The sequence below is a fragment of the Setaria viridis genome, chromosome 5, assembly GCF_005286985.2.
Source record: "Setaria viridis chromosome 5, Setaria_viridis_v4.0, whole genome shotgun sequence".
Classification (NCBI taxonomy): domain Eukaryota; kingdom Viridiplantae; phylum Streptophyta; class Magnoliopsida; order Poales; family Poaceae; genus Setaria; species Setaria viridis.
In genome coordinates this window covers 39,040,281-39,053,075 of record NC_048267.2, presented here as the reverse complement: position 1 = coordinate 39,053,075, position 12,795 = coordinate 39,040,281, and the positions used below count along the sequence as shown (strand labels likewise).

The following is a 12,795-nucleotide window of genomic DNA, read 5'->3' as shown; positions in this document are numbered from 1 at the left end:
CAGCATAGTAATGCCTAGAATCCAGATTTTGGAAATCTATCCAAAATCCAATTTTTTAAAATCCACAATCTAATTCAAACGGGGCATTAAGCAGTGCTACTGTAGCAGTCGGAGCAGAAAAGGATGGAGTACTGTAGCAGTCGGCTGTAGCATCGCCCGTCTCCGTCCACCGTTGAAAACGGACGGCTCAGATCGCGCTGCACCGGATCTCCGTCCCGACGGGGCATGCGGAATTCTAGTGGTCATACCATTTCGGGATATAAAACTCGAGATTGACACTGACGTGGCCTTCGGAGGCTGCTGGGCCTGCTGCCAATGCCATTGACACCGGTCGAAGTGTTTTGCATTATCTGCTGGGAAGTGGGAAGCAGGGCACCTCGAATTCGAATCGTTGACTCCGTGTCCGGTCCTCTCTCTGCAGACCGCAGAGCCTTTACGAAAGACATGGCTGCCGCAGTTGCCGCAATCTCCCTCCTGCTGCCCCTCTCGGCCCCCGGCGCGGCTCCCGTTCTTGGGTTCACGAGGGTGACTTCCCTGAAGATTTCGTCTTCGGATCCGCTACCTCGGCTTATCAGGTAACGGATGATTCAATCAATACTCCCGTGCATGGATTGGATTCATGGGGTTTCCTTGTGTGCTCTACTCGAAGCCGGTTAACTTGGTGTGTCCGCGAATCGTTGATCATCTTGATACATACAGGGGGGCGTTTGGTTACTTGCAGCAGACCTTAGCCAGGCTGCAAGATTCACTGTCTGTTTGTTTAGTTTGCATATCCGCTCGGTCAGGCTCCGCGTGTGCAAGATTCCCTCCGCAGCCAACTCTGCCGGTGTGAGGAAATCGGCCATTTCTGCCATTAGCCATCTAATGATGTTATTAATACATTATTAGCACATGTTAAATGATATTAACATATTTCAATTAATATTAAGGAGTAATAAGATAAACTAAGAACTATAAAATAATAGTTTTCCCATAATAAATGCCATTACGATAATTATTTATATATTGTCATCTCATGCAACCCGTCCTCGTCCGAGCAACCAAACAACTTCTCGGGAGAGCCTGATCTGTGCGAGCAGGCAACCAAACACCATGCTCCTGCATGCAATGGGCCTGGCTTTGGGGAACCAGGTTGGCTGGTGCGAGCCAGGCTAGACTCCTCCTGGAACCAAACAGGCCCATAGTTTTCTCCTTTTGATGATCTCTATGCCGTTGCGGAGGATGGTAGGAGCCCAAGCATCTGGGATACCTTCACTCACGCAGGTTCGCGCATCAGATTTTTTGCAATTGGAAGAGTTTCATTTCATTCGACTGCATCCAATCCCGTGCTTCATAATTAAATGTTATGGCTAACCTATGAAACCATGACATTGTTTCATTCATCGTTTCAAATATCTTTAAATGACGTGAGACGTGACACTCTTGGATTGCACTGGAAATGGCCTAATGGCAACGATTCATTTTTTATTTCATTAATTTAAGCTAACCATGTTTTCATCTCTATAACAGGGAGAATGCCAGACAAAAGCAATGGCGATATAGCTGCCGACGGGTACCACAAGTACAAGGTGAAAGATTAGCTAAATCTTTCTTCGTTGCTGCCGTCAGATCCTAAACAATTCTATGTCCAGAGCCTTCCCTAGACTATAGATATGCAGAGCACGATCTCTGGCCCTATACAATTCTTTGACAGCGAGGGCAATTTTTTTATGATGGAGCTGGTGATTTGTTCTATGCCATAGAGCAACTCTAAGAGTACGCTAAAAAATTCTTTCCCAAAATTATGTATTGGGAATTCTTCCAAAAAAAATTTCCTCCAAAAACAAATCAATCCACAGCAGATCGCTAATAAATAGTCCCTAATATTTTAAAACAGGCCACGTCATCGTATTGGGTCCATTGGAAGGGACGCGCGAGCGTGCGGGAATCAGGATTGGGGGAGGAATGCTAACGCTAAAATATACGCGGTGGTAGGCTGTTTTTTAGCGTTGCTAAAAAGTTGGGGAAGGTTTGGGTGGACTGTTGGAGTTCGTTTTTTCTCCTTTTTTCCCTAAAAAAGGTATTGGGGGTAAGATTAGCAGCCTCTTGGAGTTGCTCCACACTAACCTTTCGCCTGATCTCTAAATATTTTTAAGAAAAAATAAACTCTAAATATAAAAAAAAATCTTATCCTTATTCCTGACAAAAAAAAAACTTGTTGTCTTGAAGTACTGACATACTGTTACTAAAATTTGGAGATGGTTTGGCATTAATTCTGAAACGAAAACACTTGATTTGTTGTTTCCTTTGACCTAAACCATCTGATGTTTCAGGATGATGTCAAGCTCGTAACTGACACTAACCTGGAGGCATAAAGATTCTGTAGAAGGGAATTGGATCAATCACGCTTGTATTCATCGGTATATGGTTACATATATAGTGTACAGGAGCTTCTGCATCCTAACGAACTGGCGAGCCAGCGGCGGAGCGGAGCGTGCGCGTGGCGCGGATCGCGGACGGCGTGGCGAGCGAGTCCAGCGCGCGGGCGCGTCGCGGACGTGGGCGTTGGCGAGCGAGTCCGCGGCGTCGTGCGCGCGCCCAGAGCGGCGAGTCGTTGCCGTCCAAACGGATGGTGGTGCCAGCCGTTGCACATTCGCCTAACAGATTCTCCATCTCCTGGTCCAGGCTTATACCAAGTACAACCATTTCTTTGTATAAGAAATTAATGATGCACTCAGCAATAAGTTTCCAGTATTTTTAATTAAGCTTTCTTGAATTGAAATATACAGAAGGAAGGGGAGCTATCAATCCAAAAGGGTTACAGTACTACAACAATCTTATAGATGAGCTAGTGAGACATGGTACGTCTATTTTAAAATAATCATTAAATAGAATTATTCTGGTAAAACATAAATTTATTTCATATCGATAATGTATTGGCATTAGCAATAGTGATAGCTATTTGGTTCTTCAGGCGTCCAAGTCCATGTTATGATTTACCAGCTGGATCTTCCTCAGGTTCTGGAAGACGAGTACGGTGGATGGTTAAACCCCAGAATTGTGTAAGATCCAGTGACTTGAGCTGTTAATGATAGTTTCCAAGAATGAACTGCTCCTGATTGCAAATGGCACTGCGTAATGCAGGGAGGATTTTACAGCATATGCAGATGTGTGCTTCAAGGACTTTGGCGACAGGGTGTCGTACTGGACTACTCTGGATGAAGTCAATGTTGCTGCACTCGGGTCGTATGATGTTGTACAAATCCCACTTGGACGATGTTCTGATCCATTCGGAGTAACAAAATGTATTGTGGGGAACTCAAGTGTGGAACCATATATAGCAGCCCATAACATGTTATTGGCACTTGCGTCAGCTAGCAGACTGTACAGAGGAAAATATCAAATGAGTAATCTTGTAAATGCAAACAACACTAGTGTCATAGCATTAGCAATGTGTTGACATCCAGGATTGATCCTTATAAAATGATTTTGGTTTGTAGGCCATTCAAAAAGGAGTTGTTGGCATAAATATATACACAATGTGGCCATACCCGTTAACAAACTCCACTGCCGATTTATTAGCAGCTCAAAGATTTCGAGATTTTTACCTTGGCTGGTATCTTTTGGACTCTTGTTGCATCAGAAATGTGAAGTATTTACAAAACTAATGGGAAATAATATGTGTGGATTGTAGGATACTCCCTCCATCCCAAATTATAAGTCGCTTTGACTTTTTTGATACATTCACTTTGCTATGTATATAGATATAACAATATGTCTAGATGCATAGCAAAGTGGATGTACCAAAAAAGTCAAAGTGACTTATAATTTGGGATGGAGGGAGTACTAGAACCAATAGTGTTTGGAGATTATCCACGGGCAATGAAGAAGAATGTTGGTTCTCGCCTTCCATCTTTCACAAAATTCCAATCTGAAGCCATCAGGGGTACTATAGATTTCATTGGAATAAACCACTATTATTCTTTCTATGTGAATGATCACCCTTTAGAAAAAGGCATTCGCGACTTCTCACTGGACATTGCTGCTGAATATAGAGGTAAATCAATTAGTCAGTCAATACAGGATTATCCTTCTACTGCTCGTAGTTATGTTATATCCCTGGGATTTTTTATTGATATATCTAGTGTCATATACGTAGCGATGGCATTGATGTTTATGAAACTTATTGCAATGTTACAAAATCGTCACACCAGATGGTGCAGCTAACGAAATGATTATTTTCTGGAGCAGGTTCAAGAACAGATCCACCCGTTGGCCAGGTAAAGTTTCCGTCGACAATTATTCAGAGACGTTAATAACTTCTGTTGTTTCAGACATTACGCTGTGAAGTTAGGTATCTAACACGAGAGATTAGATAAAACTACACTGAAATCTTCTAATATTTGGAACTTTTTCAAACTTGTGACAGATACAGCCTTTTCATTTTACTGGAGCACGCCCCAACAACATCTATTCCGGCTGATCCCAAAGGATTACAACTTTTGGTGGAGTACCTGAATGAAGCCTATGGGAACCTTCCCATTTATATCCAAGAGACAGGTAAGTCTATTTCCCTGCTGTAGATCTCGAAAATTTTGGTTCAGATATTCTAAGAAATACCTCTAAACCACCGTGCAGTCATTTCCCAAAACAAAAGGCACTATCCAGACACCAATGCATCTCGTACATGCCTTTTTTTTTTAACAAGAAAAATCGACCAAGGGGAGAGACGTCCCCTGATTTTGTCTTAAGAAGATTGTGCCGCGACTCGAATCCGGGCTGGCTCAGCGAACCGCTTCTTTGGCGTGTTCTGCTAACCAGTTGCACCGTGAGAATGTATACTTGGTCCAGTCAATGGTTTTTTTACTTTCCACATCTTATGTGCTACTTTGATCGCTATTTTCTATTAAAATATATTTACAACATAACAAATCTTTGATATTATGAAAGTATTGTCTAGGCCAAATCTACCATATGATTTATATGTTTTCAAACTGGTACTTCAAAAGTTATTGACAGTTGAAGTTCTGAAAAGTTTGGTCGTACCTTGTCCAAAACAATGCATTTATGTCATAAGGATCATTTGTTTATATCTTCTTCCCTGTCCTTTGTCTTTAGGTTATGCAACCAGAAAATGCAGCCTCCATGATACTGACAGGGTTGATTACATGAAGAACAACATAAGGAGGACACTGCCTGCGCTAAGGTGAGATGTCAAATCAGTAAGACGATTTTATGGTCCTTAGATAGATACCTAAATTTTAACTCGAATTAGCAACTTTCCAAGGATGATAATAAGGGACAGCCAGAACTCGTAAAACCCAGCAGTATCATATCAGTGCGTCGATGCCATGAATTGTTCAGACACAACTTCTTCAGGAACGGCTACTGTTTAGACAGATTTATCCTTACCCTACCTTGCAGGAATGGAGCTAATGTGAAAGGCTACTTCGCATGGTGCTTCATGGACGTCTTCGAGTACCTGAGTGGATTCATGTCGCGATACGGCCTGTACCGCGTCGACTTCGAGGACGAGGCGCTTCCAAGGCAAGCTAGGCTCTCTGCTCGCTGGTACTCCGAGTTCCTCAAGAAGGAGGAGATCCAGATCCGTGAAGAGAATGAGCTTGACGATGCAGGATCACACGCTCAGCAATGAGTCATGTGTAGTTCAATGCAGTGTTATCATTTTGGAAGGGAGGGAGTAATATAAAGTTATACCACTCACAATCACAAAATTTCCTTTTATTAGAGTTCCAGGGGCAAAGTAACTCCTAGTCCATTTGCATTCGCAGCAGCTTACCACAAAGCTTTGACAGGCCAAACGACAACAGAAAAGGCTGCAGTAAACTAAGAACACAGATGGTTTTCGACATAAGAACTCAAACCCAGGCTGACCACCAGCCCGAGGGAGAAGAAAACGAAACATTTGCAGGCCTTTCTTCTGTTCAGTCGAGCTCACGCAGGATTCGGAGCACTCCCTTTGTTCGTATCAGGGAGCTGCCCTCTGCTTCTTCTTCATCCTCCCAGGTCTCGCAGAGCCGAGAGTTGGCACGAGCTTCAGGAAATTTAAATTGAAATTGTTCCTCTATGAGAAGTTGAAATTGGAACTGCGTCCCTTGTGCAAGAAATCGAAGCAGAAATCATGTCACGGAGGTGGTAGTTGCCGCGTACTTCTCGGGCCACAGGATTCAGAAGTTGAAATATCCATCTCGGCGCACAGTGTCTTTCTTTCGAGTGATCTCATGATGTGATCTCCTGATGTTACCTGTCTCTCCTGTCCGTCGTTATTGTCTCGTGATTAAAGTTTAGTTCTCGTCACATCGAATATTTAGATCTTAATTATAATCAATTGTATAAATGAAGGCTAATTTGGGAGTCGAATCTATTAAGCCTAATTAGTTCATGATTTGACCATGTGATGCTCCAGTAAATATGTGTTAATTATGGATTAATTAGGCTTAATAGATTTATATGACGAATTAGTCATGGCTTATACAATTAGTTTTATAATTAGTTCATGATTCGAACTCCGTGATCTAGACAACCACCTACTTATACCTGCATGAGCTGGGAATCAAATACCCAAGCTTGGATGCAGAAGAGTAGAAACCAGGCCTTGGGTCGCGGTCGCCTCTTGTCAGTTGCATTTGGACGAGGAGGCCTGGCAATGTCTGCCCGTCCGCACCTCAAACTCTCGGACATGTCACCTGTCAGGTCCCTCTGAGCTGTGTATCTTTGCATTAAGAAGAAACTGTCAGGCCCCTCTCCGCAGAGCCTTCACAGGTTCAGGGGATAGACATGGCTGCCGCCATTGCCGCCTTCTCCCTCCTGCTGTTCCTCTCCGTCCAGGGCGCGTCTCCCGTTCTTGGCTTCACGAGGAGCGACTTCCCCGAAGATTTCGTCTTCGGATCCGCTACCTCTGCCTATCAGGTAACGAGTGCTCCGAGTCCGATCAATGCTTCCGTGCTGCATCATTGTCCAGTTCGGCTTGCCTTGAGTTCTTGACACCTAGTTTACATTTCTTTGTTTTTTTTTTTGGGTGCAGTACGAGGGTGCCGTTGCAGAGGATGGCAGGAGCCCGAGCATCTGGGACACCTTCACTCACGCAGGTTTGTGCGTCACTGGTCGGTTGAATCTGGACACTAGTGCCAATTTTCATGTCTACTGCATTGGTTCAAGCTAACCGTGCAGCCTGATGGAGTAGTACCGGCCATGTTTTCATCTCTCTGATAACAGGGAGAATGAGGGACAAGAGCAATGGGGATGTAGCCGCCGACGGGTACCACAAGTACAAGGTGAAATTTTGTCTAAATGTCTCTACTCTGGAACGTTTCATAGACAATAGATATGCAGAAGCAGAACATTCTGTACTTTTTGAAAGAGGGAGAGAGGCAATCGAAAATTGTATTGATCATCTCAGGAGTGTTTTATACACGTACAGAAGCACCATGCGCATCCGTCAGGAACGGGCGGCGTGGAAGCCTGAAGACTAGGCCAAGATCTAACTGACCTCTGTCTATGATGCACATTAGCCTTTTGTCTGATCTCTAAAAATGTTTTAAGAAATCTAATCTCTAAAATATAAAACATCTTGTCCGTATTCATCACATTAAAATTTGTTGTGTTCAATTAGTTTTACTACAGAAATTCTTAGGCTGAATGTTTCAGCATTAATTCTGAAAGTGAAAATATTGATCCGTTGCTTCCTTTGACCTAAACCATATGATGTTTCAGGATGACGTCAAGCTTGTAGCTGACACTAACCTGGAGGCTTATAGATTCTCCATCTCCTGGTCCAGGCTTATACCAAGTATAACCGTTTTTTAGTAGAAAAAAATATTGATGTACTAAGCATTCCGCGTTTTTAATTAAACGTTCTTAAATTAAAATATGCAGAAGGAAGGGGAGATGTCAATCCACAAGGGTTAGAGTACTACAACAATCTTATAGATGAGCTAGTGAGACATGGTACTTCTATTGCAAATAATCTTCAAATAGTATTCTTCTGGTAAAACATAAACTTATTTCAAGACAGTAATGTATGGGCATTAGCACCACTGATAACATGTTTCAATGAAATTGTTCAGATGAGCTACTCGGCCACCGTTTTTTTGTCAAAAAAAAAGTGATAACTATTTGGTTCTTCAGGTGTCCAAGTACATGTTATGATGTGCCATTTGGATCTCCCTCAGGTTCTCGAAGACGAGTATAGTGGATGGTTAAGCCCTAGAATTGTGTAAGATGCTGCGACTTTAGCTGTTATGATATTGTCCAAGAATGTACTTCTCCTGATCGCCGAGGGCACTGCGCAATGCAGGGAAGATTTCACAGCATATGCAGATGTGTGCTTCAGGGAGTTTGGCGACAGGGTTTCATACTGGACTACTCTGGATGAAGCCAATGTCGCTACAGTTGCGTCATACGATAATGGACAATTTGCACCTGGGCGATGTTCTGATCCATTCGGAGTAACAAAATGTACGGTGGGGAACTCAAGTGTGGAACCATATATAGCACAGCATAACATGTTATTGGCACATGCATCAGCTGCCAGGCTGTATAGAGGAAAATATCAAGTGAGTACCTGAAAACAGAAGTAGTGTCCTAGCAACTAGCATTAGTAATATGTTGCCATCCAAGATTGATCCTTACATTTGAATTAGTTTTGCTCATGAGGAAAGGCATGTTTTCTTCTAACTACACCAATACCATTCCCTTTGGTTTCTCAAAGTCTATTTATCAGAGCCAGAGTTTTTTGCAACCATAAAATGTTTTTTGTTTGTAGGCAATGCAAAAAGGAGTTATTGGCATAAATATATTCACAATGTGGTCATACCCATTAACAAACTCCACTGCTGATTTAAAAGCATCTCAGAGATTTCGGGATTTCTACTTCGGCTGGTATCTTTTCGTTCCTTGTTGAATCAGAAACGGGAAACATTTACAGAGCTAATGGGAAATAAGATGTGTGGATTGTAGGGTACTAGAGCCATTGGTGTTTGGAGATTACCCGCAGGCAATGAAGAAGAATGTTGGTTCTCGCCTGCCACCGTTCACAAAAATCCAATCTGAAGCCATCAGGGATACTCTAGATTTCATTGGAATAAACTACTATTATTCTTTGTATGTCAACGACCGCCCTTTAGAAAAAGGCATTCACGACTTCGCACTTGACATCTCTGTTGAGTGTAGAGGTAATTCAATTTGTTCATCAATACAGGATTGCTCATAATCTGTTATATCCCTAGGATTTTTTGTTCACATACATAGTGGAGTCTGATGCTTCTGAAACATACTTGTATTGTTATGAAATCGTCAAGCCAAGTGGTGCATTTAACGAAACCATTCTCTCAAGCAGGTTCAAGAATTGATCCGCCAATTGGTCAGGTAAAGTTACTCATCAACAACTATTCGAAACATTAATGACTTCACCTGTTTCAGATATTATGCTATGAAGCTAGATATCCAACACGAGAGACTAGAAAAGAAAAACACTGAAAGTGTCCTCTTTTTTAAATGAGTACTATTTGGAAACTTTTTCAAAGCTGTGATAAATACAGACTTTTCATTTTTACTGCAGGGCCGCCCAACATCTATTCCGGCTGATCCCGAAGGATTGCAACTTTTGGTGGAGTATCTGAATGAAGCCTATGGGAACCTTCCCATTTATATCCAAGAGACAGGCAAGTCTATTTACCTGCTGTAGATCTCGAAATTTTTTGTTCAGATATTTTAAGAAATACCCCTAAACCACTATGCAAATATCTGTTCCCGAAAACTAAAAAAAAGGTACTATCCAGGCATCAATGCATCTAGCATATGCCTTTTCTTTTCTAGAACATATAATTTATCCTTTAAAAAACACTTACTGTTTTCCATAAAAATATATTTATAGTATACAAATTTATGATATCATTAAAATATCTTTTAAGACAAATCACCATATGATTTGTACATGTTCAGACTAGTATTTCAAAAGTTACTGACAGTTCAAGTTTAAAAAAGTTCGGCGGTATCTTGTGCAAAACAAGGCATTTATGACTGTAGAGAGCGTTTATACCATCTTCCCGCTCTTTTCTGTCTTCAGGTTATGAAACCAAAAATGGCAGCCTCCATGATACCGACAGGGTTGGTTACATGAAGAACCACATAAGGAGCACATTGACTGCACTAAGGTGAGAGATGTCAAATCATTAGGATAGGTACCTAAATTATAGCTTGGATTAGCAGCTTACCAAGGATGGTAAAAAGGGACAATCACAAAACTCAGCAATATCATATCACACCACTCCATGAATTGTTCAGGCAGAACCCTTTTTCAGTAAGAACTACTATTGTTTAGATAGATTTATCCTTATCCTGCTTTGCTCTGCAGGAACGGAGCCAATGTCAAAGGCTACTTCGCGTGGTCCTTCACGGACATGTTCGAGTTCGGGTCAGGATTCAGGTCGCAATACGGCCTGTACCGCGTCGACTTCGAGGACGAGGCGCTTCCAAGGCAAGCTAGGCTCTCTGCTCGCTGGTACTCCGAGTTCCTCAAGAACAAGGAGATCCAGATCAGTGAAGAGAACGAGCTCGACGGTGCAGGATCACACGCTCAGCAATGAGTCATGTGTAGTTCGATGCAGTGTTAAGTACAAAACAAAACTGGCAGAAGAATTTCCATATTTGTATTAATAAAGAAGAGGTTTACAGAGGCCTACGGCGAAAATGGAAAAAATGTACAACAAACGGGAAACGGCACAAGTGCTTGGCCCCTACCAAAGTCCAAGTAGAAAGAGATCTTGCTCCTGTAATTTAATCATTGCTCAATGCATCCACACTCCTTGTAAAGATATATAATAAAAAAGGTCATCCTTCTAATGTCGCCAGACACAATTATTTAAATCCCAGCTCTCTACTATTGTTAAATTGAAATTTTGATATCGCATCTATTGTCCACGGGGTAATGATAGCTGCATTTAATCAAGGCAAAATTAGCTCCTGAACATCATTCTTTGCCACAGGATACTTAAAAAAAGTGACTTCGCCGGAACACATTCTTCAACCATGTCAATATACCGCTGGACACTATACTCCATATTTTAATCAGTTTAATTGTAAAGGCACCGGATATATTGCCAGGAGAGTGTGTTCTGGCAAAGCCACACTTTTTTAATGTCCTGTGGAAAAAATCACGGTTGAAGGATGTCCAGAAGCTAATTTTTCCTTTAATCAAATTTGGTAGTGTAATATTCCAAAATTTTAAAATATTAAATTGAGTGAAATTTCCAAAAATTTAAAACTTTTGATTGAATTGTGTGCTTATTTCAAAAATGGAAGACAAATGTTACTCACTTCTAGAAATTCCCTAATAAATTAAATCTCAATTTAAATTCAAACATGTGTGGTTGAATTTGGTTCTTCTTGAATTTTACTTGGATCACAGTGTATTTGAATTTTGAATTACATTCAAAATTCAAACTAAATATAAATAAAAACAGAAACCAAATCTAAACTAACCCACCAGGCCAACCCGCAACCAACAGGCCTGGCCCGCTATCCTATCTACCTATCCCCCGAACCAGCCCAACAGGAAGCCTAGCTGGCTAGCCCGTACCCCTTCTGTCTCTCTTCTCTCGTTGCCAAGTGGCCTCCACCCACCAGTCCGGCACTGTGCCTTCATCTCCTTCCTCGCACGCGCCCGACGGGATCGGTTCGCCGGCCGCGTCTGCGTAGGCGCGCCCGCACGCGCCCTTCCGGAGCCTTCCATCGCGAGAAATGCTCGCTTTACCCCCGCGCTGCGTCCCGCTCGATGGCCGCCACGCCATGCCCGAGCGCGCCTGCCGAGGATCAACGGCGCACGACCTTGGCGCGCTGCTCGCAGCTCTAGCCCTGGTGGGGGCTATTTCCGCGGGCTATAAATAGCCCCGGCCGGCAAGCCCTTCCGCACATCCCAAGCCTTGGGGCATCACCCCAACACCGCCGCCAGTAGAGGGAAGGGAGGAAGGAAGAGAGGAGGACAAGGAGGGAAGGGGCAAGAAGAGAATGGAGAAGGGAAGGAGGAGAGAAGAGGAGGAGGAGCCCGCGCCGGAGGAGCCGGAGCTGCTGCTAGTGCCACCGTCGCCAAGAAGCCGGAGCAGAGGAGACCGACATCACCGATGCCGTACCGCAAGTCTACCCCGCGCCAGCATCCATGTTCTCCTCTGCCCCTCGGTGAGCCACGCTGCTGCCTCCCTAGCCTTGCCAGACCGGCCTTTGCACCGCTTATACCTTGCAAGTCCTGCCGTCGAGCCGCAACCGCAACCGCTGCTCGCCGTCGCCGTGGCCGCCGCGATTCCGGAATGTCGGAACCCAGCGCGCTGCCACGGGCATGTCGCGAGCACGAAGTCTCCCTGTGTCGCACACGCACAACCGCGCTCGCAAAAGCCTCGCCTGCCACCTCACAGCGCCTCTTGTCGCGCTCCACTGCTCCGCGACGCCCATTCCCCGTCGTGCGCTTGCCGTGCCGCAACGTCATGGGCGCGGTCACCACGCGTGCACTGCCGCTTCGTCGTGCGCGCCGCCACTCCGCCGCAGCCAAACAATGCGTGTCGCACACGCAGTCACGCGCATGGCGCTCGGGATCCGGCCGGTACACCGGATCCCGGGTTAACCTGTGTGGCCACGTGTACGCCACATGGTAGTGCTACGTAGGATAGGGTGACCACGTGGCTGAGGGAAAGTCGATTTACGGATGGAATCAAATACATGTGTTAGTATTTTATACACGGCAACCTACCGAGGGGTATCCCGAGGTAGTAGATTGGTTGGTGGGAAATCGTCAGACCTGAAACT

At 43.9% G+C, this 12,795-nt stretch overlaps 2 protein-coding genes across 2 annotated transcripts; both read left to right on the top strand.

The window, feature by feature from the left end:
* The first annotated feature begins 273 nt into the window (after positions 1–273).
* On the top strand, positions 274–6,174 carry LOC117859043 (beta-glucosidase 5). The gene is made up of 11 exons (XM_072293758.1): positions 274–575; positions 1,510–2,675; positions 2,769–2,840; positions 2,954–3,041; positions 3,124–3,394; positions 3,480–3,612; positions 3,824–4,036; positions 4,231–4,259; positions 4,434–4,539; positions 5,098–5,185; positions 5,404–6,174. Exons 2-11 carry the CDS (start codon positions 2,609–2,611, stop codon positions 5,633–5,635), a joined length of 1,299 nt encoding a protein of 432 aa, XP_072149859.1. The 5' UTR covers positions 274–575; positions 1,510–2,608; the 3' UTR covers positions 5,636–6,174.
* A 392-nt stretch (positions 6,175–6,566) lies between these two features.
* LOC117859042 (beta-glucosidase 5) lies at positions 6,567–10,909 on the top strand. Its single transcript, XM_034742214.2, has 13 exons — positions 6,567–6,909; positions 7,025–7,088; positions 7,216–7,274; positions 7,714–7,789; positions 7,876–7,947; positions 8,128–8,215; positions 8,297–8,555; positions 8,765–8,880; positions 8,959–9,173; positions 9,338–9,366; positions 9,560–9,662; positions 10,067–10,154; positions 10,355–10,909. Exons 1-13 carry the CDS (start codon positions 6,778–6,780, stop codon positions 10,584–10,586), a joined length of 1,533 nt encoding a protein of 510 aa, XP_034598105.1. The 5' UTR covers positions 6,567–6,777; the 3' UTR covers positions 10,587–10,909.
* The last annotated feature ends 1,886 nt before the right edge of the window (positions 10,910–12,795 follow it).